The sequence below is a fragment of the Phascolarctos cinereus genome, unplaced genomic scaffold, assembly GCF_003287225.1.
Source record: "Phascolarctos cinereus isolate Bilbo 61053 unplaced genomic scaffold, phaCin_HiC Scaffold_8;HRSCAF=390, whole genome shotgun sequence".
In the NCBI taxonomy this organism is placed as follows: domain Eukaryota; kingdom Metazoa; phylum Chordata; class Mammalia; order Diprotodontia; family Phascolarctidae; genus Phascolarctos; species Phascolarctos cinereus.
In genome coordinates this window covers 50,346,421-50,372,991 of record NW_027556291.1, presented here as the reverse complement: position 1 = coordinate 50,372,991, position 26,571 = coordinate 50,346,421, and the positions used below count along the sequence as shown (strand labels likewise).

The 26,571-nt window shown below is 42.9% G+C and overlaps 1 protein-coding gene across 2 annotated transcripts in view; it reads right to left on the bottom strand.

Annotated features, from left to right (window-relative positions):
• The window catches only part of TENM1 (teneurin transmembrane protein 1), a 649,974-nt gene that overhangs the window by 47,819 nt on the left and 575,584 nt on the right, over positions 1-26,571 (bottom strand). For both annotated transcript variants that reach the window (XM_020976349.2, XM_020976350.2), the window contains one exon: positions 6,130-6,284. In XM_020976349.2, the coding sequence (XP_020832008.1) occupies positions 6,130-6,284 (155 nt within the window). The remainder of the gene's footprint in view (positions 1-6,129; positions 6,285-26,571) is intronic.

Here is a 26,571-nt window from a genome sequence, read left to right as displayed (position 1 = left end):
GTATCATAACTTTTCCTAGATCACAGCAGTAGAAAATGGAGAAGCCCCTTGTACCAAGTCGAAATGGCTGAGAAAATTTTGAAGAAGAAGCCCAGCTGGGCTTCCACTCCCTTTTGTTTATGAGTGGCTACTGCATGTGCTTCACAACCCGGCCAGGTTGGGAGAGATCAATGTGATTTACTGGAAAGCTGGAGCAAAACTGTGGCTGGATCAGTGCAAAGCCATCTCTGCCTTGGGAAAAGGGATTCCAAAGCAGCAGCTTACAGTCACTAAATAGCATCATTTTTGCATATGAGGGCCAGAAAGTATATATATATGTTTTGCATATGAGCGGCTAGTATTAGAATCGGTATGGAAGATCAAATGCCACTTAAAAAGTGGCTCTGTCACTGGGAGACTGCCTTGGCCCATTTTCCCATTGCAGGGTTAGTCAGATTCTCTGAGGATGTCAGATGCTAGTGAATAAGCAAGACATGTGCATGCAGAAGCAGCAATCTAGTGACTTCCGGAGGGGGAAGAAAGATTTGGATTTCCCTTTTCATAAGCAACTCATCTCCTTGCTTAATGTAGGCCATGAAAGGGTGCAGTTCTGCCACTGAGTTTACTCCAGGTCTGTTTCATATTTTGCTAAATCAGGAAATGTAAGGATTTTGAACAAATGGCTGATTTGGTTATCAAAGCAAATTCTATTTTTGAGAGAGAAAAAACTGTGATTAACCTGTTTCCTAAGTGCCACTGAGCATTGATGCTGGGAATAAGCAGCATATCCCAGACCACATGGCATTTGTCACCTCGCTAAATACAGTATCTTCTTCGAAAGCACAGAGGTGGAGAGGCTTTCTTTGGGGAGTTGTTTTCCTTAGTAGCTCGAGAATTTTCACGTGGTAAATTAATCTCCATAAGATGTGAAAATATATGATTAGCCCAAAGCAAAATTCTACCCATGCTTGAACCTGCTTAACAGTCATGAAAAACAAACAGGGAGGGCACGTGGTCTCCTTCCCCAAAACTCAAAATGAGCATACTGGATTTTCCTGGGGGTGTTTTGAGTGAAGCCCAGGGAAGTACCATTTCTTGGGAAATGTTATTGTTTTGAGTGCTGCTCTGTGTGTGTGTGTGTGTGTGTGTGTGTGTGTGTGTGTGTGGCGGGGGGGAGGGATTGGTCATTAGAAGAATGAGTAAAAAGTCAAATCTGGTGGTGAAGCATACCATCAGAGAGGTAGGTGCAGAATGAGGGCTACACTGTCAGATATGACCAATGTCCCGGTCACTTTGCTTGCCCATACAATGGAGGATTCTATTGGGTGAGGGGAAGTCAGTCATTAGAAAGTGACAGTGATTTTTAAAAAAGATCAATAAAACATTTAAAAAGTTGTACTTACAGCTAGCCCTCATGCAGCTCCTGTGAGCTTGAAAGATTCAAAGAGATCTAGTGGTAGCAGATTCTGCTAAGTCACTAAGGGGGTATTTGTAGAAAGAACTCCATGGTTCCATACGCTGCTCACCTCAGCCAAACCTTCTCAAGCCTGCAAGGCATGGGGAACTTGCTAAAGGTTACTCCACTTGTTAAGGGTTCATTTCTCTGTTCAGAGGTGAGTGGAAGGCAAGGCAGAAGTGCGGCCAGGAAAAAAATATCTGCTGCAAGCTTTTGCTATCTTTTAAGGTAGAAACACTGTCTAGGTAGCCTGGGAAACAGTAAAAGAGAGCAGCCTCTGGTCTGAGAACTGCTAACTCAGATTCACAACAGTTAGAACAGTTTGGCGTCATTGCCCCCAGTGGAAGTAACTGGTTATAAAAGCAGAGGTGAGATTTCTATAGAGCAAATTCTTAGGAATCCTAAGGCTAGGCTGGGTTCCAGCTATTTACCACCCCCTTTGGTAATACACTGTCTTCTGAGTCGGGAAGTTCTTCCCAAGGCCAAACTATGTCTCTCCTGCTGCAAATCCAATCCCCATTTCCCATTTTCATGCTGTCCTGTCAGCAGAAATGGAGACCAGCTGCTCTTATTCATTCAGACATTCGTTCAAAAATCCATATTTTTTGATTTACTGAAATATGAAACTGAACTCCTGTTGTAAGCTCAACTGGATCACTGTAAGTACTGCTATAAACCACTGCTATGAAGTTCACTACCCAGCCCTCTCCTCGGTAGTCTCAGTCAACCCCAGTCCCAAAGCCTAGTTCTGGGAAAAACCAAGGACTGACGCACCAGGACACCACTGGACAAAGTAGCCAAGGGAGGCGGTAGGGTTTCCTCTTCTTGGAATATGCTGGGGCCTCCTGTATCTAAGCCCCACACATGCCATCTGATCCTCTGAGGGCTGGGACACACCTGGGCACTTGCTTGTTTACCCTTCACTTGGATCACTGCCATAGCCTGCTGATGGGTCTCTCCCCACTCCATTCTATCCTCCACTCAGATGCCAAAGTGATCTTCCAAACGTGCAGGTCTGACCAGGCCACCCCATCCCTCTCCCTGCCCCATTCACTCCCTATCACCTCTAGGGTCAAATATAAAATCCTCTGTTTTGGCATTTGAACAAGCCCTTCACAACATGGCTTCTCAACTAACATTTCCAGGTTTATCATATGTTATAACCAACACTCTACAATCTGAACAAACCTGCCTTCTTCCTTTTTCCTCCCACGTAACAGTCTCTTGTCTCTGCGTACAAGCTGTCCACCTGGAATACATACCTTCAGAGCTCATGTGACACCTTCTATAAGAGCCTTTTCCCTTCCCCCCCCAACCTGCTGCTAGTCTCCTCCTCCACACTCAAATTACCTTCATTTACTTAACATATACTCAATCTATAATGTGTATATGTTGTTTCCTCTGTTGAATGCATCTCCTTGAAGCCAGGGGCTGTTTCATTTTTATATTTTTATCTCTAGTACATAGCATAGTGCTTGGCACTCAGTAAGTATTTAACAGATATTAGTTGATTATTTTTATTCCAGTAATGTAGGACTTTAAAGTTTGCCTTTCTGAATTTACAAGTTCTTTATGACTTAGACTAGGATAAGTTTTGTGCTTTGGAAATTTTAAAGCACTAGCTAAGGATGCAGAGGATAAAACAGAGCATTCAGGTCGGGAAGACCAGAGTCCAAATTCCTCCTCAGACACTTACTAGCTGCGTGACTCTGGGCAAGTCAGTTGACCACTGCCTGCCTCAGTTTCCTAGGTAAAATGGGGATTATAATAGTACTTGCCTCCCAGGTTCGTGGTAAGGATCAAGTGAGATAATATGTGTAAGCACTTAACACAGTACCTGGCACAGAATAAGCACTATATAAATGCTGCTTCTCTTCCCTACCTGCCCTCCCGCCTTAGCTACTATTATTAGTCATTTTGCATTCAGTTCCCTCCTATAGATGTAGCAAACCCAGTTTCTTTAACACTATGCCCAAATCCATAATTTCTTTCTACTTTATCTTCTGGTTTGATTTATTGTAGTTTGATAGAAGGTACCGAAACCTCCTATTATGTTGATTTTCTTCTACTTATAGTAATTCTTTTTGCAAATCAGTTTCCTTTTTTCTTTAGAAATGTAGTATGAAGTAAACACCTTGACGTTCAAGTCATAAGCTCTCACATACACCTGTGAACTTAGGATGGAGAAGCAACCTGAGCTCCAATCAAGCTCCCAGTGATCAGGTACAAGACACCTGGGCAGCTGAGGGGGATTTCTTACGTATTCAGAGAAGAATCTCTCTCACATCTTGATGATGACCCTGGTTGCTTCCATATAATTCTTCAAAAGGAACACTAAGCTTTTGGCTTCAGCTTGCAGACTGTGACCTTGGTTAAGCCCAGGGGAGGGGAATCTATGGCCTCGAGGCCACAGGTGGCCCTCTAGGTCCTCAAGTGTGGCCCTTTGACTGAATCCAAACTTCACAGAAAAAATTTGTTGGATTAAGGGCCACACTTGAGGACCTAGAGGATCACACGTGGCCTCGAGGCTGCAGGTTCCCCACCCCTGGTTAAGCCCATTCCATTTTGGGAAATCTTTCATTGTTTCAGGAAGTTTGTCCTTAAGTCAAGATGAAACTGGCCTTTCTGCAACTCCCACCCACTACCACCTAGTTCAGACTTCTGGTCCAAAAAAATCCAAGTATAATCATTCTTCCACGTCAACACCCTTCAAATGCCTGAAGACAGCTGAGCTTCCTAAAATACGGTGCTCACAGCTGAACAGGGGTGGCATGGTAGGATATAAAGAATACTGGTTTGGGATTCACAGGTCCGGGGCTCAAATCCTGGCACTTAGTTCTAAGCTCTGACATGCAGTACCTATTTGATCCTGAGGCAAGTCATTTAATCTCCATGGGAATGAGAGCACTGGATGAGCTGGCCTCTAAGGTCCCTTCCAGCTCAAATCCAAGAGTTTCTGGGCTCTGATGAAGGACCAGCATTTCCCTAGGCCTTGACACTTCGCCTCCCAACATTAGTCTAAGAGTACAGGAATTTTTCTGGCCTCCACATCACATGGCCGACTCATAGAAAACCTGCAGTTCACTAAAACCCCCAGCTGCTTTTCCATCCCTTCCTACATCTTATACTTGTGAAGTGGATTTTTTGAATTCAAGTGCATGATTTTACATTTCTCACTGTAAAATTTCATCTTATTAGATTTACCCTAAAGTTTGAACCTGTCAGATCTTCTTAGATGCTCTATCATGCAACATACCTGCTTGCTTTAGGTTATCTTTAGATGTAATAAACACACCATCTCTGCCTCTGACTCCATTATAGAGCTTCCTGGCACTTAGGGATTTGGTTTGTAGCACACCATTTTGCATTGGTTTCTTAGATGAACTTGACCCTAGGCCTTCCTAAGTCCCAGAGGGGTCCTTTAGGCAGAACACCATGGGGTCTCTCTTGTTTCTATACTGCCTTATAATTATTCTGATATTGTTCCAGGTGGGTGGGTTTTTGACTTCCTGGGGGAAAGGGCCTATTCTCTGGAATGACTTTTAAAAGGGCTGCATTGTGTATACCCAATTAAAGGGGTGTTCTGGATTTTATCCAGAACATTTCACTTCAATTTGCTTTGCCCGGTACCATGTGGGCATGAGCACTTAACAACAATGGTGATCAGGCGCTATTGAAACAAATCATTCTCATTTTCAGTATAAGCCTTCCTTCACAAAACCATCAGCTAGCAATCAGTTCACCGCCAACTGCCCATTTCAATGATGTTTTTTAAAGGTAAGGTGCTGCGGTGACAAAACTGTTGTAATTAGGGTTAGGAGACTGGTTCAAATGCCAGCTGTGCCACCGGGACTGCCTTTGTGATCTCAGCAAAGTCATCTTGGCTCTCTGGGAATCAGTTTCCTCATCTGTCAAATGGAAGGGTTGGCCAGCCTCTGAGATCCCTTCTAGCTCTTCATGTAGGATCCTGTGTGGTTCCCTCTGTCCCCCCCATCCCCTCCCAAGGAGAATGTAAGCTCCATGAGAACAGTAATTAGTCTTTTCTCTGTAGTGCAATCTCTGTCTTTAAGTATTGGAAGGAATGGAAGGAATGCCATGAAGAAGAGTGAAGCAGGCTTGTTCTGCTTGGCCCCAGAGGGCAGATCCAAGCTCAATGGGCAGAAGTTACAAAAAGGCTACTTTAGGCTTGATGCCAGGAAAACCCACGGTACCAATGAATGCTGTCCCAGCATGTTATGGGCCACCTCAGGAGGCAGTGGCTGGGTTTCCCCTCATTGGAGGTCTTCAAACAGAGACTGATCAACCATTTGTCAGGCATATTGCAGCAGGGGGCCTGCCTTGCTTTCCTCCTGATATTGCAAGGATATGATTTCTTTATTTAAATGTTACATAATTTAGACTGGCCTTATCTTCCAATTAGCTCAAGTGAGTGAGATTTTATTCCCTCATTTTATTCCTTTTTTCATGCCCATCACTCCTTTCCTGGCCTATTCTTCCCCCCTGCCTCTCCCCTCCCCCCGCCCAACTCCATCAATGTACTTTGCTGGGAAGAAGTTGTCTGAAAAGAACTTCTGTTATGTGGTAGTATAATGGATGAAATGGGCTTCCTTTCCACTTAATTTCTACATGAAAAAATTGTTATTCGTTCCCATGTTGCCACCTGGTGATAATGCTTGGAAGTCAGTGGTGCCTACCTGAGTGATGTCCATTCCCGAGTCACAGCTCAATGGCTGCGTGGATGTCAGTCCATTTGAGCCAATCACGGTTGTGATCACAGCATTTTGATCAATTTTCCGAATCATGGTCCCATCCACAAAGTAAATGAAACCATTCCTATCAACTGTGATACCTGATGAGGAAGAAGAAATGGGCATTAGTAGTCTATTGGGTCACATTTACCAAAGATCAGAATTCTGAGAGAAGTCCCACAAACCGAAGGGTATCTTAAAGAAATATGACTTCAATTTTGCTTAGTACAGATAGAATGGTAATAGGAGAGGTTTGTTCAGAGAGATATTCACTTTTCTGTTGAGAAGAAATGGTCCAACTTAAACACAGTTTCAAACCTTGGCTAAATATTTGGTTTGGTACAAATTCATTCCTCTTCCACCTTTCCCCACTCTCATGTTTCCCCTCAGCCCATCTGCAGTCAACATATACCCAACAATACATTTTTCCATCTAAGAAAAAAATTGGGCTAATTTTACATCATTTCTGGAATAACAAAGGTCTGGGAAGTGAACCAATAGCATAGATGAGGGTGTCATGAAAAGAGCACTGGATTTGGACTCAAGTTCAAACCTGACTTTGCCAATTCTACTTTGATGACCCTGAGCAAGTCCCTTCCCCTCCCTGGGTCTCAGTTTCCTCATCTGTAAAATGAGGGCGTTGGACTACATGGCCTCTGGGGTCCCTTCCAGCTCCAGATCATCCTGAAGAATGTCTTACTCTTAACATTTTTTTGGAGCTTTGGCTTCCTAGCTATTCATCGAGGTGCACGTGATTAACACACACATGTAGCCTAGATCTGCTCCTAGCTACAGTTACACAGCACCTCCTTAAAGGCATTCCACAATGTGCACTTTTCACTTCTCCCCCTTAATTCAGCACTAGAGAGGTATTATTGTATTCATTTTGAATAAGCATTTATTAAATACCTTCAGTGTGGCAGGCACCCTGTGAAACAGACAAAATGCAAAAAGTTTCATTAGAGAGAAATACAGGATGTTCCAAAAGTCTTGGTGCAATTTTAAGCTATTAAAGCTTAACACTCCAGTAAGACTTTTGGGATGCCCTGTCAAAAATAACACTGGGGTAGGGGAAGCCATGAGCAACTGGAGGAAGAGGGTAGGAAAAGTCTCGTGTAAGAGGAGGGGGCACTTGAACTGGCCTCTGAAGGAAGCTGAGAATTCTAAAGGGGAATCATCATCCAATAATCAAGCAACTCCTGTGGAGAAAGAGCCAGACATCCCCACCAACTGCCAACCAACACCACAGAGAAGGTAAGCCAACTAGCTGAAGCAGCAGGGCCCCTTTGGGGAGAAACATCACATACCAGGCAAGGCAAACCACCACCAACACCGACCTGACCACCACCTCCCCTCAGACGCTGATGGAGACAGCCCAGGACATGGAAGCCAAGAGACTTGAGAGTAGCGATTCTTCTAGTCCAGTGGCCTCAGCCACCATCCTGGGGAGCAAGTCCTGTGGAGATGCAGCCTGACCACCATGTCTGCAGGGGGTATAGTCTACTACGTGGCTACTGAGGACCCAGGAAAGAAAGGTCTTGTTACTAAAGTCCTTGACCCTGTCATACGCTTCAACATCAGAAACTGAGATCATTTTATCAGTGAAAATGACATTAAGGAAGAGGCGATACCATCTGCTTTGCTGGTATACCCTAAGAACCGTGGTATTTTTCCGTCTATCTAACTTGTAGCTCAAACCTTCCATATGTAATGGAAACCTTCCATCTCTCTCATTCGTACATGAGCTCCTTCAGAGCAGGGACTGTCTTACTTTTCTAATTGCATCCTCAATGCTTGGAATAGTGCTTTGTGCATAGTAAGTATTTATTTATTTATTTGCTTTTAGGCAATTGGGGTAAAGTGACTTGCCCAGGGTCACACAGCTAGTAAGTGTCAAGTGTTCGGTCTGAGGCCGGATTTCAACTCAGGTCCTCCTGATTTCAGGGCCGGTGCTCTATCCACTGTGCCACCTAGCTGCCCCCATAGTAAGTATTTAATAAATGCATCATTCATTCATTCATTCATTCATTCATTTGGCACAGACTATATAAAGGCACAAAGATGGGAGATAGAATATTAAGTTTGTGCAGGAGGAAGAGGAAATCAGGTTGGTGCCTGGAAAGGTAGTTTGGAGATAGATTAGGAGTGTCTTTACATATGAAACAGAAGAGTTTGTATTATATTCTGGAGAAAACAGGGAGCCACTGGAGCTTCTGGAGGAAGAGAGTGACACGTTCAAATTTCCGCTTTAGGAATATCAATTTGGTGGCTAAGTAGAGGATGCAGAGAGGAGGGAATAGGCAGGGAGACCAACTGGTCTACTGTAATAGTCCAAGTGAGAGGTCATGAGCATATGAACTAGGTTTAAGTTAAAGTTAGTAGTTTCTGATCCTAAAGAGTCCACTTATTATTGTCTATGAAACTAAGAGAGGGAGTGATTTTTATGGCCAACTTTCTAAGCTGCCTTGAGATGAGCTAATTCTCTGGCAGAAGGGGAATAGTCAGGTTCTGTTTTATAGTGCATGTTCATTAATCCTGATGATCCTCATGAAGTATTCATCTTTCATATCTATAAAAGTTACAGAATCATTTTAACTTTCCCCTAACATCCCTACAATCAGGTATGTTTCTGTGTGTCGTCTTAGGAGACCAGGAAGACCAACTTCAGGAATGACTGTGTCCAGCCGTTAGCCAACCCTCACATCTCTGATGCATTTTGGTTGAAGGGATTCTCGCTTTGGTGAGTCTGTCCGGGCAGAAGCCAACTCCATTTCCTGACTCTTTCAAATCTGAAGTGGTTACAACTGTGACCAATGGGGAAGGCCTTGGTTTTGTGTCAACTTTCTCATTTCAGCCTGTGAAACCCACAAAGATTTTGAGCACCTACAATGGATCTAGCATCACGTGAAGTGCTGGGAGGGATGGACGAGAACAAAGACTTATTTATCCTCCCCTACCCCTCCTCCCAGGCCACACATAGGGCATCTGGAAGATGAAGAGTAGATACGTTTTGAACAAAGAAAATGAAGTACTATACTTCATTTGGCAGGGAAGAAACTGAAGAACATGTTAGCTCATGAGAGGTAAACATGCAGGCTAAGAATAGAAATAACTCCCCTAAAGTCTAGTGAAATTCATAGATGACATATGGAGAATGGTTTACTATCAATCCATCAACAAGCATTTATTAAGCATCTTTTACAGTACACGCCAGGTACGGTGCAAAGTACTGCAGACAAGACAAACATAAGCCTGTCACTGCTCTCAAGGAGCTTATATTCTAATGGGGAAGGCAAGATGGAAATACATAGGCATATCAACTATGCTAGGAAGTCAGCATCATCTATGGGATGACGGCCTTACACTCCAAGGTGGGTGTTGCGGAGGACAGGACAAGACAGGTATAGATAGCTAACACTCTCCCCTAGTCCATTCCATGGAACAACTGCCTGTGGCACAGCCACAGTTCTTTACTGGGATGTCCACTTGGGGGTGATTGTAAGGGAGATTTCTTACAGGCTCAAATATCATCATCATCACCATCACCAGCATCACAAAAATAATATTCCCACCATTATTTTACCTCACATTTCCTTTGAACTCTTTCTCCGTGTCACCTCAATTCCATATATGAATGCCCTTTGAAATAGTTTGGAGCTCATGAAGCACATGGTATTTGCCTACAAGGTTTATTCTGCTGAGTGTCCATAGGCCATTCCTCTTCCGGATATGTGTATAATGCCTTATTTGACCATGGCCCAGACTTTTTGTCTTTCTTGAGATTCTTCAATTCACTGGGTTTTGGCTTCAGTTACACCAGGGGTAGACTAACCAATCTGTAGAGAGCTCTATGCTACAGTCTATTTAGGTACAGTTTTATGTAGATTCCAGTTTCTTCCTTTCCAGACTCCCCTCATCCTTCAACTACATTCACTGCATCCTTTCTTGGGAATTCACCATCAGTGAGGTGTTTAAAAAATGCCTCACTCTTACCAAGGTAAAAATTGAAGTGGGAATTCTGGGCACAAAAAATGGGAATTGTCTTTTTCTATCCTTTCCCCTCCTTTCAATAATGGCTATTGTTATAACCCATAGATGGTGATAATCCACTATAATCTATTACTGCTTGTGAGATTAAGTGGGAGGATGTGACACATACCCAGTATATTTTCACTTTTATTCTTTAAAGATGAGCCTGTAAGTGATTTAAGGTCACACAAGCCCATCTGAGGCTAGCAGCTTCAATTTACTTTCAGCAGAAAGATCACCGGACTTGGAGGCAGAACACCTGGGTTGGGATCCCTGCTTGGCCACAGACTTTCTTACTTGTGTTACTAGGCAAGCCAAAGAGCTTCTGGGAGCTACAGATGAGTTTCTCTATAGATGAGTTTCCTCATCTATAAAATAGGAATAGTAACACCCAGCCTACCCATCTCACAGGGTCATTTTAAGGAAAACCCTTTGTAAGCCTAAATACTAAAGAGATGGAACTCATGATTTAATAATCATGTTGCCATTACAACAGCTTGATATCATTGTATCCAGATCCCATTACTTGGGTATTCTGTGGATACAATGTGTTTCAACAATAGGGTCTATCAACCTTATCTCCCTCTCACTGGAACTTTGGATACTTCCCATCCTGAGCCTTTTCAGCTCCTCCTGATTACTCTTCCCCCCTTACAATGTAAGCTCCTTGGTGGGAGGGACTGGCTTGCTTTTTGCTTGTCTTTGCTTATCCCCCATGCTTAGCATAGTATCTGGCAGTAGTAAACCCTAAAGAAATGATCTATCTATCTATCTATCTATGCATGCATCTATGCATCCATCCATTTATCTACCTACCTATCTATCTATCCATCTATCCATCCATCCATCCATCTAGTTGTGTTTTCCCCTTATTTAAAAAAAACAAAACCAAAACTGAACTCCCATTCTTCAGATAATAGAGGATTTAACTAAATAAGAAGGAATTCAATCATAGGACTGAGAGATAGGAGGGGTTTTAACAATCACCCAGTCCAACATCCTCATTTTATGGATGAGGAGACTGAGGACCAGAGAGGTTAAGTAAGTTGACCAGGGTCACACAGCTAGTAAGCCTACGAGGTGGGATTTGAATACTGAGCTTTGGCTCTTGCCTTTCTACCACACTCTTCCAAAGGTTTAAATTTTTTACTACTTCATCATTTCTAAAGCAAGCAAAAAATCAGTTTTGGTATATTACCGTGGGATTAGTCTATAATGCAGAAGATAGATAAACAGTTTGGGAAAACAAGGAACTCCAGTAGAATGTAAACTCCTTAAGGGTAGGGGCTGTTTCATTTGTACCTCTGAAGGGCCAGAGCCAGGAGGAGGAGGTTGGAAAATGCTGGTTGAAATGAATTACAAATGCTTGGCTTAGAAGGTACATTTCACATTTGTGAGAAAAGAAGTCAACTCTTATGAGTTGGGCTCTACAACAGAAACCTGACCCAAACATAGGTGGGAATGGCATGAAGGAGCTGCCATTGCTTCTCAGCATTCATGCCTAAGGAGCATTTGGACTGAGGGGTCTGCTCAGAAAGAAAGTAGAGAGGGTACAAAATATGTCCATAGCCTGGTATAGAAAGTGAGCAAACACACTCTCCAACAGGCCCCTTCCTTGCTTGCCTAAACCAGGATTTGGAGAACACATCTGCATATAAGGAGCCAGGTGACTCAAAGTTTTGCCTCTTATCCACCAACAAATCCATGCCATAATTCCTGAGAAAGATGACAATTGCCTAAAGCCAGGGCATCTTAGGCAGTCCCTAATAAAGTTATCACCTACTGGAGAAGAGGATGCTGTTGATCAATAATGAAGGAGGAAAGCCATTAAAATGTGATTGCTGTGAGTCCAGATGTGTAGGTTAACAGCCTGGAAATACTAGCTCACAATCCCAAAGTGGAGCACTGTTCAGAGCAGTAGAATACCACTTTCCCTTGTGGGTAGAAGGTAGCTCTGGATAGAAAATAAGCAGAATCCCTCTCCCCCCAAATCCTCATCTCACCCCCAAAACCAAAACTGTCCTATAGCTGTAAGGGCCACATGTAATTCAAAAAACCAATTCTCACCTATTTCAATAGAGAGACAGAAGCTTCTTCTGGAAAATGGCCTGGGAGAATAGAGTAAGCCTTTTATTTTTCTGAAAGCCAGAATCACAGAATTTCAGAATGGAAAATGACCTCAGCAACCATCTAGCCTCTGCTTGAAGACTGCCAGGAGGGGGAGTCCACTATGATCTATTGCCCTTACGAATAGGTCTCATTATTAGGAAGCTTCTCCTGACATCTAGCCCAGGCTGACCTCTTTGCCACTTCCCCCAGTGCTCCTGGTTCTGCCTTCTGGGGCCAAACAAAACAAATCTATTCCCTCCTCAACAAGACAAATACTTGAAGACAGCCAAGTGCTCAGAATCCAATTCAATCAGCATTTGTCAGTGCCTACCATGGGCTCTAGTATGTTCTGATTATTCAAGCAACTGGGAAGCTCAAATAACTAGAATTTGGGGATTAGGAAGTACAGGATTTATCTCTTCAAACTCTGATTTTTTTTTGCCTTTTGCCTGAGGCAATCAGGGTTAAGTGACTTGCCCAGGGTCACATAGCTAGTAAGTGTCAAAGTGTCTGAGGCTGGATTTGAACTCAGGTCCTCCTGACTCCAGGGCCAGTGCTCTATCCACTGCACCACCTAGCTGCTCCTCTCCAAACTCTGATTTTAGGGGATGTCTAATTTGCACAGGCAGGTAGAAGATGGTATCGTTATTCAGTCACATTTGACTCTCCATGACCAAGGGTTTTCTTGGCACAGATACTGGAGTGGTTTGCCATTTCCTTCTCTGGCTCATTTTACAGATGAGGAGACTGAGGCAAACAGGGTAAAGTGACTTGCCCAGGGTCACACAGCTTGTAAGTATCAGAGGCCAGATTTATACTTAGGTTCTCCTGACTCTATTTACTGCAGCACCACCTAGCTGCCCTATTTGATCCTCACTAATTCATGCTAATATTTTTGCTTAAGGCCAACCAGGTGAATTTGTTTCCCTTCACTTCGACTTGTCAACTACCTTTTCCTCCTCTTCAAATCCTTTTCATTAAGTCCTCTTTAGGTCTCTCCTTAGTTTAACTTAATCTTGCAACTTTCCAAGAAGCAGAAGGGAAGAGGAGATAAGTAGTTATCAAGTGCCTACTATGTGTCAGGCACTGGATGGCATATCCTCTGGCTTTAGAGTCCGAGGATCTGTAGTTGAATCAGACTCAGCCACTTCCTACTTGCGTGACCCTGGGCAAGTCACTTAATCTCTCTGTGCCTCAGCTTACCTATAAAACGAAAGGACTAGATGATATACACTTTAAGTTCTCTTCTAGCTCTCAATCTATAATTTGATGGACCAATGAAAATGGATGACGAAAAGGCAATAGGACTACTCACCTTGGAGACTTGCTGTCCTTGGGTCCAGAAGGCAAAACTTGAAACAATGGCTATAACTTGCATAGATAGAGATTTCAACTCTACACAAAAGCTTCCTAATAATTAGAATTTTGCAACAGTGGACTGAGAGCCTCTTTGAAATCTAATGAATTCCCCATCACTGGAAGGATTCAAGTGGAGGCTGGGTGATCTCTCTTTGGAGACGCAGAAGGGATCCTTGATTAGGTATGAATTGTCAGTGGCTTTTGAGACTCTTTGTAAAGAGGCTTTGTTCAAGTACAAAACTGTATTACTGAGCAAGGAGTATATTTTACTTTCAAACTTTTCTAAACACAATGGTAAAACTTCTCATAGTAAGAGACCCAAATGAATACAGCCCATGCAGCTACAGGCAACTCTGTAGGGGGGGGGGTCTTCACATTTAACCACGAAACTGATTTGCTGCCTCTCCTGGCCACCTCCCTAAAGAAACCAAGATCACAGGCAGGCTGGTGCTCAGCTTGGGGGCTCCGTTATTATCCCCCCCCTTCTCTGTGGCTCTTTGGGTTTGCGCATCTGTCTCCCCTTGTTTTTCAATACTATTATCCTTGTTCAAAAGGTGATAAAAGGATGAGATTTCAAGAAGCTTGGCACCCACATGTGGGCCAAGATAATTAATAGTTCTATGTGAGATCCAGGAGGAACATGTTTACTTCCTCCTCCTTCCCTTCCTCTCTCCTCAGATGTCAAGCAACTTTTCTTGGGACACTTCCCAGTAGTATCACATTAAAATGGCCCTGTTGTCCTGGGGAAATAAATTGCCTAGTGAGACACTTGTGTGAACAATTAGCCCAAGCAGGGAAAGTTCATTTATTGTTCATGGATCAGCAAAGAACTAATTGAAATTGTTACACACCAGGGGAAATGAGTCTTTTTCTCAAGGTATGCGAGCAGTCAAGAGGTTCTAATAAAAAAGGCAAACCACGCAGAATAGCCTGGCCTGGATACTCAATAAAATGAGGAGGAGAGAAATGGGACCAGACAATGCTGCTTATTTAGAAAAGTAGGTTAACTCACAAGGAATTCAAATTTCTTTAAGATGATTCTTGCGTGTGGTGTCCATCCAAAGCCAACAGGGAATTCTCATTTCCAGTTATTCCCTACATCTTTACATCTTTAATAATAGGCAAACTCAAGGGGAGGGGTTCGCAAAGCCAGGAGCCCAGACAATCATTTGCCAGAGGCAAGGCAAAGTGAGGCGAGGCAAGGGGTGAATATGTAACTCAAACAGACAATGGAGCAGAACAGAGAAAGAAGTGTGTATGTCTGTGTGTGTGTCTGTGTGTGTTTACGTGTGTATGTGTACGCGTAGGTATGGAGTACATATATGTACAGTCTGGAGAATACACTTAGGAAGTCTTGCCAAGGTTTCAATAAAGTGTGACTGAGGCAAGTGAAACCTTAGCCAAACCAGCTAGTTGGTATGATTTCTGCTTCCCCTTTGACACTGCTCCCCACCCTGTATCCACTCTTACCCCCTACCCCTAGGAAAAAATTGACTGGTTTAATACAGTGGAAAGGTAACTAACCTCACTGTCTCTCCAATACTTTTGTACCACCCCATCTCTGCCCCTGATGTTGCCTTTATCTGCAAAGCCCTCCCTCCCTCCCTTTGTACTGCCTCTGCAAATCCTTAAGGTGCAGATCAAGTCTGTGAAACTTTTGCGGTTGGCCTCAGCCCAAACAGATCTCTCAGGCTTTCTCTGAACTCTTTCTTATAGCACTAACTGGGCATGGAGCACATTCTGCCCGACAGTTATTTTTTCACTTGTGTCTGTCTTATCTCCTCATTGTGAACCTAAGCTCCTTGAGGGCAGGCGCCATAGCTTGTACTTCTTTATTTCTGGAAATGGTTCATTTCTTACACAGAGGACATGCCTAGGACATATGAATTGACTATGACAAATCAACCAAAGAGTATTTATTAAATGCCTACAATCACTAGCATTGTGCCAGCAGCTGGGATGTTGCAGACCATCCATCAGAACCTTCCAAATATTGTAATAATTTAACTAACCTTGGTTTCCAGTACATAGCCTGCCTGGGGATATTATCCAATATAAGATGAACCAAATGCATGCAAATACTCCTCTGCAGGACCTGAATCATAAATGATACCAAATACTTCTATTTGTCTTGATCAATAGCACAGATTTTCTGAGCGTGTTGGATGGAGGGCTCACAATTAGTCCAAGGCAGTAATAACCCCAAGAGACTGAATACAGTGCAGAGTTTGGGGACATGTGGCTCCAAACCTAATGCCAGACATCCTAAATGTTTGGGCTTGAAGGGGACCAGAGGATACTGGCCATCATCCTACTACATTGGCTTCAATTACCTTAGGATACTGATTCCTACCCATCAAGGAAGATCTCTGTGGACTCTACAGTAGGGGAGAGCTGACAGTGGTTTTTCCTGGTTTTTTGGGGGTAGAGGGTTTAAAAATTGTGCTTGCACAGCTTCCTATCAACCCAAATGCACCAGTGAGGAACTCAAGGTAGAGAGAAGTCAGAGCCTCTGCAATAAATACAAGAAATTATGTGATTCAGTGGCCTTCAATGGCTCTTTGGCAACATTTGTGGCTCTGAGCTACCCATCATTTGAGCTCAACTTCCTGTGTGGGAAAACTTGGCCCTGGACAGAACTTCTGCCTGGCCAGGCAGCTCTGTGTGACTTGGCTCACAATGCAGACTCATCTTTAACAGGGCTGCAGTCATTAATAGAGCCAGAAGTGATGCCAGCCAGCCAGCAACACTGAGGGAACTGAGTGCAGTGGAGAGCTATAAGACAAAGCTCATAGGGCCTCTGCTTTTTAGTTACTGGAGCAGCCTGAAATCTAATTACATGCATGCATAGGACTCATTTTAAAACCCATGATAAAGTGAGTATATATTTTTTTGAAGATGCGGCACTGAAGCATGAGAAGATTTATATCAACTGATGCAGAGTGAATATAAACCAGGAAAACCACATGTACAGTGACTATGATGGAAAGAACAAAAACCCTCCAAACAATAAAAAATGTAATTGAGCACTGAATATTGAATATGACAACCAAACAACTCAAAGAAGAGATGAGAAAATGCATTTCCATCTCTCCTTAGCAGAGGTAGGGAATTATGGGTGTGGATCACTGCATTTACTGCTACACTATGTGGATGCTTGGATTAGTTTTGCTAAACTGCCTCTTTAATTTTTTTTTTTTAATGCTTGTTACAAAGATGGTTCAGTGGCTGAGATGAATCGGTAGGGAGGAATATATTCAGAAATGAAGTCGGTATAAAAACCAAAAATAAATATGTAAAATTAAAAAAAAGCAAGTATAGCTCTTTCATTCTTTCCTTAGAACTCTGACCTTTTCAAGCTACTCTCTAAACTTTCTGAATTTCCCTATGCTTCCCCTTTGACACTGCTCTCTTCCATATCCGGCCTCTCACCTCCCAGGAAAAAAAAAATAATACTTTGCTGACTACGGAAAATATTTTTTGTAAGTATTCACAAGGCAGTGTGGCATAGGGTGGGCCTATGTGCTAGATTCTCCCTGATACACACTTTGGCAGCATGATCTTGGTCAAGTCAGCTGACCTCTATATGTCTCAGGAAATTCTCTAAGACTGCAAATTACAGACAGTTATCTAAACCAATGAAATCACAGGTCTAGACCCTCCTTCCCCCCCCCCCCCCAAAAGTATATAGCTTTCTGTCTATATGCTCAACTAGTTTGAGAAAGAAAGGTAAAAAGTACAACTCAGGCAAACAAACAATTTTGAAAACAAAAAATGGTAGCCCTAACGTTCCCAGAAAACTAAACCAAATGATACAAATGATAGTAAATCAAACACAAGGCTCCCTTTACAAAATAAAAGGCATGGCGTGAATGGCACTTAAAGTCCATCTGCTTGCCTGTCAAACATCTTTACCACTGTTCTGCCAATGGTGCCTCTACTGGCCATCATAGTAGTGTTCTTCCTCGGGTTCACTGTCTCTCTCCAGGGGAAAAGACCCTGGACCAAGAAAAGGGAAAGCTGGATTTCAGTCCTGGCTTTGCCAATGACTAGGTACAGAACCTTGGCCAAATTTCACCCCTTCTATGGGACCTTGGGCAAGTTAGTCTGCTCTGAGACTCAGTTTCCTCCTTTTAAAGTGATGGGATTGAACTCAAATCCCTTAATATGGATTAGTTTCTTAGATAACTGCCTTTATGGATAGCAGAGACTGGGTCCCTGAGGTACTGGGGCATAGGGCAGGGAAGTTTTTTCCTGGAAGCAGGAGAAACAGACAGGTTAGAAGAATGGGGTGCTATTTAGGCTCTTGGGCGCTTCCAGAAGAGGAAGGGAACTGCATGGAAAAGAGATTTTTTTTTAAAGACACACACTCCATCTACTTCATAATTCTACTTAAGTCCAAACCAGAGGGTTGTTTGAATCCAATCAACTTTGATCTTGTTGGCTGATAAAACAACAAAAAACACATATAACCTCAGTGGAAATGGCCTGTGGCTCCCTGAGCCCAGTGTAAATGCTCTGACTCCTACTGCATAGCCCTCATGTGTCCTTCACTTAGAGTTTTCTAAAGTAAAGACTTAATACACTGCTCAATCACAAAATAGGCAAGAAGCACTGTGTGCTGTTCTCAGTTGGCCTTTATCCAGTGCTAATGCTCCAAGCAGGGCTTTCTAAAGACACCTTGGCTTATAGCAGGCTGGAGGCAGCTTTTTCCTCTACTTGGGTTAATGGGCCTAGCTCCCCTTACAGAGGTGTGTGAGCTGTCTTCTGTTGGTTGGTTTCCCTGGGGTGTCAGGACACTGCAGATTTCACGCCCCTTGCCAAGTTGGGCTCACTAGCCAACGTCTTCCCTGCTTTTCGGAGGATGCTGTGAACAGGATACATTTAGAAAACCTCCACTTTCCAGCCTCCCCCACCCCGACAACGACAGGGAAGCTTGTGGTGCCAGGAGCAAAGGTTTCACTCCAATACAGTTTTAAGTTTGGGAGCCTTAAAAACAAACATTTTGCATCGAAAGAAATGTTCTAATTAACTTCTGAAGAATTTGTACATTCCAACATCCTGCCATGCTGGAGAAGACTGGGAAAGCTGAACCACTGCCTTCTGCAGGAGAGACTGTGTTTAGAAGGAACTTGCTATTCTCATAAAACTTTTAATAGGAAGAAGTGAATCAAATTCGTTAATTACCATTTTATGGTTGGTAAAAGGGCAAATTACATGCCATCCATTCCTAAACTTCTAAATGTCTCTGGTGCTTTTAATTAAAGCTGCCATCTAGAAACTACTAAAGCAATTTTATGCAATTAGTTATTTATAGGTTACCATAATACACCACTCAAAATATGATTTAAGTGATTTGCAGTCTGGTAGTATGTGATCTCTGTCAGTTTTCTCCCCCTAGTCTCTCTATCAGCTGAAGGGATTCTTTTAGTAGAGAGATAAGGAAGGTGTGACACTGAAGAGCTGTGATAAGGAGGGAAAGTTATATTTGCTGCTGATCTTAAATAAAAGAACAAGGGGTGAAATATAGTTCCATGTTGTCTTACCTGACCTAGAGAGACCCAGGGCTTGCCTTAGGCAAAACTATGAAGCAGGCAAAGCATCAATTCAGCTTCTCTCTTCCCCCTCCCAGAGTTCATCTTGCCAAGACTCTAAGGCCCTTATACTTGCTGCCTTCTGACTACACAGGCCTCTGGCTGCTGCATTTCTCCTAGGCCTGACCTTCCTATGGCATCATACCCTGAACCCCTCCCCAGCTTACCTATCCTGTGTTCCATACCCTTGGGCCTCACCTCTGCTTTGTGAGAATAGTAAAAACGGGTTTAATAAGGAAAAGTGTTGCCATAAGCCAGGACAATGGTTCATCTGCAAAAAAAATTAATCTTTAGGGAACCAGTGGAAGGGTATAAATAACCTCAGTCACCCTAGCAGGCCATCAGAGACTTTTTTCTGGTTAGGAGAGTTTGTGGTGGCCCCCTCCCAACTCCCCCGCCCCCAACCATATCATACCTCCTCCTTTTGATAAGGCTGGTCCATTATTGGAGCTTATCTTAGCTTCATGTGGATGAGGGATGGAGAAAGGGACAAAATGTAAGACTGTACATTCCCTCTCAAAGCATCTGAGTGATGGAAGGGCCCTCAGAGGTCCAGTGTGTTCCAAGAGTCCCCTCTACCACATTCCTTTTGCCTTTGCTTTAAATCTCCAATAAGAAGGAATCTGCTGTCTCTCAAGCTTGGACACCTCTCATCGAGAGTGAGTTTGTTCTGACATCAAATGTGCCTCTCAGCAAATCCTGCTCCTTCCCCCACCCCATTCTAGCCTCTGGGGCCAAATAGAACAAGCCTAATGCTGCTGCCACATGACAGCCCTTGGAAAACAGTAATCACATATTCTCAGAGTGGTCTCCAGGTAAAACCCCCATTCCTTCCATCCATTTCACATGGCATGATCTGAAGGCCCTTCACAATCTTAGTTTCCCTTCTTTTTGACTCTTTCCAGCCTGAAAATGTCCTTTGTAAAATGTGATATACAGTATAGCAACACTGTCACATCCTGTGTTCTTGACATCATTTTCTTTCCTTATTGCAGCCTAAGCAAGCTTGTGGTAATCTGCTTTTGGAGCTGCCAGGTCACACTGTTAGCTCACTCAGAATCTGCAACATTAGCTCCATTGTAGACTACCTACTATTCAGCCAAACTCTCCCCACCGTGTACTTGTGATGTTGCTTTTTGGCACCCAAACAAAGGAATTTTACATTTATTCATGTTAAATGTCATCCTATTTGATTTGGTCCAGCGTTCTAGCCTGTGATCTTTCCAGAAGCTGACTGTCACCCAATGTGTTAGTTATTCATCTGACCTTTGTGTCATCTGCAAATTTAACAAGCATGCTGTCTATGCCTTTTTCCAAACTACTGATAAAAATCTTAAGCAACCCAAGGCTGAGAACAGACACCTGAAGCACTTTCCTAGAGACCTCCTTCCATGTAAATACTGAACCATTAATGACACCCTTTTTGGGGCCAATCATTCAATCTTTTCCAAATTCACTAAACTTTATTATTGTCTAGTCCACATTTCTCCATCTTTCCTCATAAGACTAGCTAATATCTGTGACTATAATATCTTATCCCCAACAGACTAACTTAATATCTATGGAATTCTCCTGTTCTGACAGCCTAGTCACTGACAGAAAAGGAAATCCAGCTCTTCTGCTGTGACCAACTGTTGAAGGAATCATGCTCGCATTGCCTGTGAGTGAGAGACACTGAACCGGACACATGGATACTCAAGGATAGACAAAGACAAAAAGATGCCATTCTGTTTTTGCACATTCTCAATTGTGGCTGGTCCAGATCTGGATGTGACTTTATAAAGGCCACCAGGCAGAATTTCTAGGGGCCAGGCTATTGGTGCGTGCTCTCCTGCCTTAGAATAGCATAGATGGGTCCCCAGGCTAAGGGCAAATGGCTCTTTAAGAACTCTAGGGTAATCCAGCCCTGGGTAGGGGTAAGAAAGACTTTTAATTAGACAAATGACATTTCTAAATCTAAATCTGTTGCCTCTAAGTTTGATGGCTCTTAGGCATAAATGACAATTAAAATCAATAGAGAAGTATAATTCAGTTTAATAATGCATCTGTAGGATCATAAAACTTGAATGAACTAAATACAGTTTGTTTTTTATTTCATGGATGCTCCCTGGGCCCAATCTTCATGTAACCAAGACCACATCTCATTTAAAGTGAAGTTCAAATTCATTTGCCTTGTGTCTCTGGCTTTTCCCCAACAAATGACTTCTTATTTTGGGTTTACACCATGTGAAAAAAAAAACCTAAATACCAGCTGTTAATATGAACTAAGGTCAAAAGGCCTTCAACCATCATATGCGTCTGTACTGGACAAATTGGTTAAAAACTGTGTTGAACTTTTATTTATGGCAGGTTAAGTGGAACCAAGTCATTCTCCATAGCCACAGGTGGTCATGAGACTGATGGCAACATACACTATTTCATCTGCAACATGACTTTCTTTGAGGGGTATGAGCCCTTAGAAGTGATTTTGCCAATGGATGCCAGTGCCTCTGGCCCACTGTATTGGGGGGAAAACCTCCAGCAGGCAATGGTAAATGACTGGGCTGGAGATTTGGAGATAAATTTTTGGAGAAAAGTGCTGGCTTTCTTTTTCTTTCTTTTTTTGGTGAGGCAATTGGGATTAAGTGACTTGCCCAGAGTCACACAGCTAGTGAGTGTTATTTGGTGGAGGCCAAAGTTGATCTCAGATCCTCCTGACTCCAGGGCCGGTGCTCTATCCACTGCGCCACCTAGCTGCCCTGAAAGTGCTGGCTTTCTGCAAGAGATAACCTCTCTTAATCTAGAGTTAGGCCTCAGTGATGCCAAAGCAACTAGTTGGAAAAATTGAAAATGCAACATTTTGTTGCAGTCATTTTGACCTCATGGAAACCTAGAAGAAGAAACTACTGTGCGAATGAAATTCAACCAGATACTGCTAGGGTACTTCATGTGTCTTTCTGAGTAGATGATGCCCTAAATAATGGGTCTCAATCATCTAAATTCTGGGGTCACCTCATGCGTCTTGTTAGAGGAACAGAGTAGTGGAAAGAATGCTCATTTAATTCCCCACTGAGTGAATGATCATTCACTTAATTCACTTGGTTGGGAAATGAATGGAAAGTCACAAGACTCTCAGACTGTCACATCTGGAAAACAGCTTAGACATAATCTTGACCAATTTTTTCTTTCACCTTAACCTCTTGTTCCATTTGACAGATGAGGAAACTGAGGTTCAAACAAAGAGAAAAACATTACCTGCCCACAGTCATAAAGTTCCTTAGTGGGAAAGCTAGGACCAGAATGAATATATCTAGATGCTCAATTCAGTGAACTTTCTATCAACACAGATCTTAATGGACAAGTAGTACCTTCCTCTCTCTACTGTGCTCACGGATCCTGAATCATATGCACAAATCGTAAGTGAAGTAGACGGCTGCTCAAGGGCCATCAAGGTTTATGACTCATTCCCCATTTGGGCCTGAAGCTCAGTGTTTTCCACACCTTAGTCAAGTGAGGGCCCAACTGGCTCAGGCCTGGTTGAGATCATTTGTGAACAAACCACCACGTGTAAAAAGCGTGGCTTCCTTACCTGTGGTATAGATATTACCTTGCCCTGCTTAACACTGAAACCAATTTTGTCATTAAGGACCAAATCAAGATACAACCCTTGGTGAAGTTCAAGGGAACCAAAGTGAGTCACTGAGGAATCTCATCCTGGCTAGTCACTCCTTCCCCTTTGTATTGACTTTTTAAAAACATGTAGTCAGCTTGTCACAAATTTGAGTTCCTGTCCCCATCTTGTACCATTTTAAATTTTGCTTAAGGGCTTGGTTATCCATCATATGACTCATTAGTTTGAAGGCAAGTTGCAGTAAAACTAATATATAGAACCTGTTTCAACTTCATCATTTATGCATGTTTTAAAAGCATCCTTCAAAGTTAATTCAATCTCAAATACAATGCCAAGGATTAGTACTTGGGCAAATCTTTGCAAAACACTTTCCCCTGCCACGTTACACTGCAGCATCGATGAATAAAGCAGCAACTGGATCTAAAATCAAAGGATGTAAAGCTGGCTATGTCTTGAGAAAGGTCTACAGGGAAGGGCCCAGAGGCTCTTAGTGCACAGTTCAATTGAGATTTTACAGACCTTTCCATTTTCTGAGAAACAAAACCCAGGTGTGGGTTTATTGGGAGGTTGCAGGGAAGGAGGGCAGTTTGGGGCTTTTTTGGCTTTAAACCAGGCTGGTGAGGATGATAATTGCAGAATCTTTTAACACATGCAGTAAGCTTTGTTACACAGGTTTATTTAATGAATTAAGCATAAACATAGAATTACTAAACTTCTGCATAGGTATCAGCATAGTAGGACAGAAAAACCAGGGAAGTGGGTTTTATGGAAACAAGAAACCCAAGCAAGAAGCACCTTCCTTTCTGCAAATGAAACACGGAGCCTTGCAGAGTTATTTTCCCAAGGTGGTCCCTTTCCTATCCATTCCCTTGTCTCCATTTTCACAGCCAGCACCTGGGTTTAAGCCTTCATTGCCTCTCCCTTGGACTGCCTCAGAAACTTTCTGATTGGTTTTTCAGCCTAAAATCTCTCCCCACCCCAATCCGTCTTCCACACAGTTGCTAAAGCGATTTTCCTAAAGCACAGGTCGATCTTGTGCTCCATAAAGTCCAGTGGCTCCCTATTACTTCTAGGATCAATTACAAGTTCCTCCAATTTGCACTTCAAGCTCTTGATAAGCTGGCTTCAAACTATCTTTCTAGGCTTATTAGTAAATTATTCCCCTTCAAATACTCTGTGGTCCAGACAAACTGGCCTTTTAACTTTTTCTCCCACAGGATTCTCCATCCTTCATATTTGTACTCCCATACGTGGAAAGTATTCCTTCCTCTTTTCTACTGTTTAGAGTCACAGGTTCACGGATCTAGGGTCAGGAGGGACCACAGAGGCCATCTAGTCCAATGTCCTCATTTTATAGATGAATAAACTGAGACCAGGGAGGTAAGTGAGTTGCCTAAGGTCACACAGGGTAATGAGCCCTAAAGTTGGGATCCCTAGCTTCCTTTAAAGCTCACTTCAAGCCATCACCTCTTGCATGAGGCCTTTCCTGATCCTCCTGGACCCTTGGGCCTCCCCACTCCAAATTACCTTGTATTTTACTTTGTATATATTGTTTCCCTTGTTATAATGCAATCTCCTTGAGGCCTCGGATTATTTAATTTTTGTCTCTGTACGACCAGTACCTAGCACAAAGCCTGGAGACACATGAGATGCTGAAGAAATACTTATTGATTGATTGTGGAACATTTTCCCTTGGAAGCCAATGACATTAAACATACCTTAATTTACAGCTAAATGAAACTACAGGAAGCTACAGTGATTTGCATGAGGTCATACAAAGAAAGAGTGGCTGGCATTATCATGAGTCAATTGGAAAAGAAAACCCAGGCTCCCTAAACTCAGTTTTTATTGCCAATCTCTCCCTTTCTTGAAGAGAATCTTATGACCTGGCATCCATTGTTGGCTGTTTTTTAAATCCCATTCAGCAATTTATTTCCAACTTAGGAGAAATGATCTCAAAAGCAAATTTTATTTATCCTATTTTTAGAATTGATTTGGAAGGGAAATTAGTCTTTCAGATTAGCATGTATTTGATTTACCTTGCATAATTAAGGTCGAGTTGGAGAGCCTGTCCATAACTGCAACATGCTGCTTGTTAAAGGCCTATAACCAGTCCTTGTTCTTAACCTAGAAAGGGTACTCCCTAGATGTACATTTCCATTGCCAACTGATCTATAGTTTTTCTTTATTAGCGATCAGGTGAAAGGAAAAATCAAGCCTCTCCTTAAAGAAGAAGGAGAGCTCACTGAAGAGCCAACGTGTCTGGGAATTGTAAAGGAACAAGCATACAGTAAAGGAACTTGCAGTAGGCCTCAAAGAAGCAATTAGCAAGTAGTGATACTTTCCCCTCCATCTGTACTCAGCATTTTAACGACTTATTGCTTATTTTTTCCTTCTGCTTTGGAAGCTTCTACAATTGGTCCACAGCACAAGAAGCTCACTCACTGATTTAGGGCTAGAAGTGACGCCTGACTCCATGGTGGCAGGTGGGATGATGACCACAGCTCAACCACTTGGAATGTACATTTGCAGATGGAGACCCACAGGTCTCTAAAAATTGAGATCCTTTGCCTCCTTCCACAGAAGAAGACTTATATCCCTCCATGAACCATTCTTGACTAACCCCATCTCACTTGGATTTTCACCCACTATCAATTCCAAGAAGTTGATTTTGGGCAAATCACTGTACCACTCTGGGCTTCTGTTTCCTCTGTAAAATGAAAAGGATGGACTAGATGTTCACCCTTCCAGCTCCAAGCAATCAGTTACCCCACTAAGCATTTCTAAATTACCTACTAAGTGCTAGGGACAGTAGCAGCCACTGGATATACAAAGACAACAAAAGTGAATAGTCTTTGCCCTCAAGGAGCTTACAGGGGAGAGTGCACGTACTATCTAGGTAGATACAATACAGATATAAAATGATTCGGAGAGAGGAAGGCACTAGCAGCCACGGGGATTGGGAAAGTCCTCAGGAATACGGCAGTACTTGAGCTAAGCTTGGAAGGAGAGCAGAGATTCTAATAAATGGAGGTGGGCAGGGTGTACATTCCAGGCATGGGGTGAGCCAGTACAAAAGCATGGAAATGGGAGTGTCATGTGGGAGGAACAGTAGGAAGGCCAGTCTGGCTGGATTGAAGGGTATGGAAGGGAGTAATAGGTCAATAAGTTTGGACAAGCAGGATGGAGAGTTAAACGCCAAACAGAGGAGTTCAAATTTGATCCTGGAGGGAATAAGGAAGCCCTGACCTGTGCTTTAGGCAAATCACTGCGGAGGATGGACTGGAGGAGAGACTTGAGGCGAGGAGGTCAGATTGGAGGCTATTTCAAGAGTCCAATAAAGAGGTGATCAGGGCTTCATCTAGGCTGGTAACTATTGGGAAGGGGGGAGGATACATGTGGATGTCAAAGATGTTGTAGAGGTATATATGACAAGTTCTAGCAACTTACTGGATATGTGGGGAGAGTGAGAGTGGAGAGTCAAGGATTGTGACACTAAGGCTGTGAACCTGAGTGAATGGACAGATGGTAGTGACCTCACAAGAGAAAGCGAAGTTTGGAAGAAGGGAGAGTTGAAGTGGGGGCACAAATAACTAATTAATTCTATATTGGACATATTGATTTAGAGATACCTGTGAAATATTCAGTTCAAAATGTTCCCAGAAGAAAATAGAGACACAAAGGCAC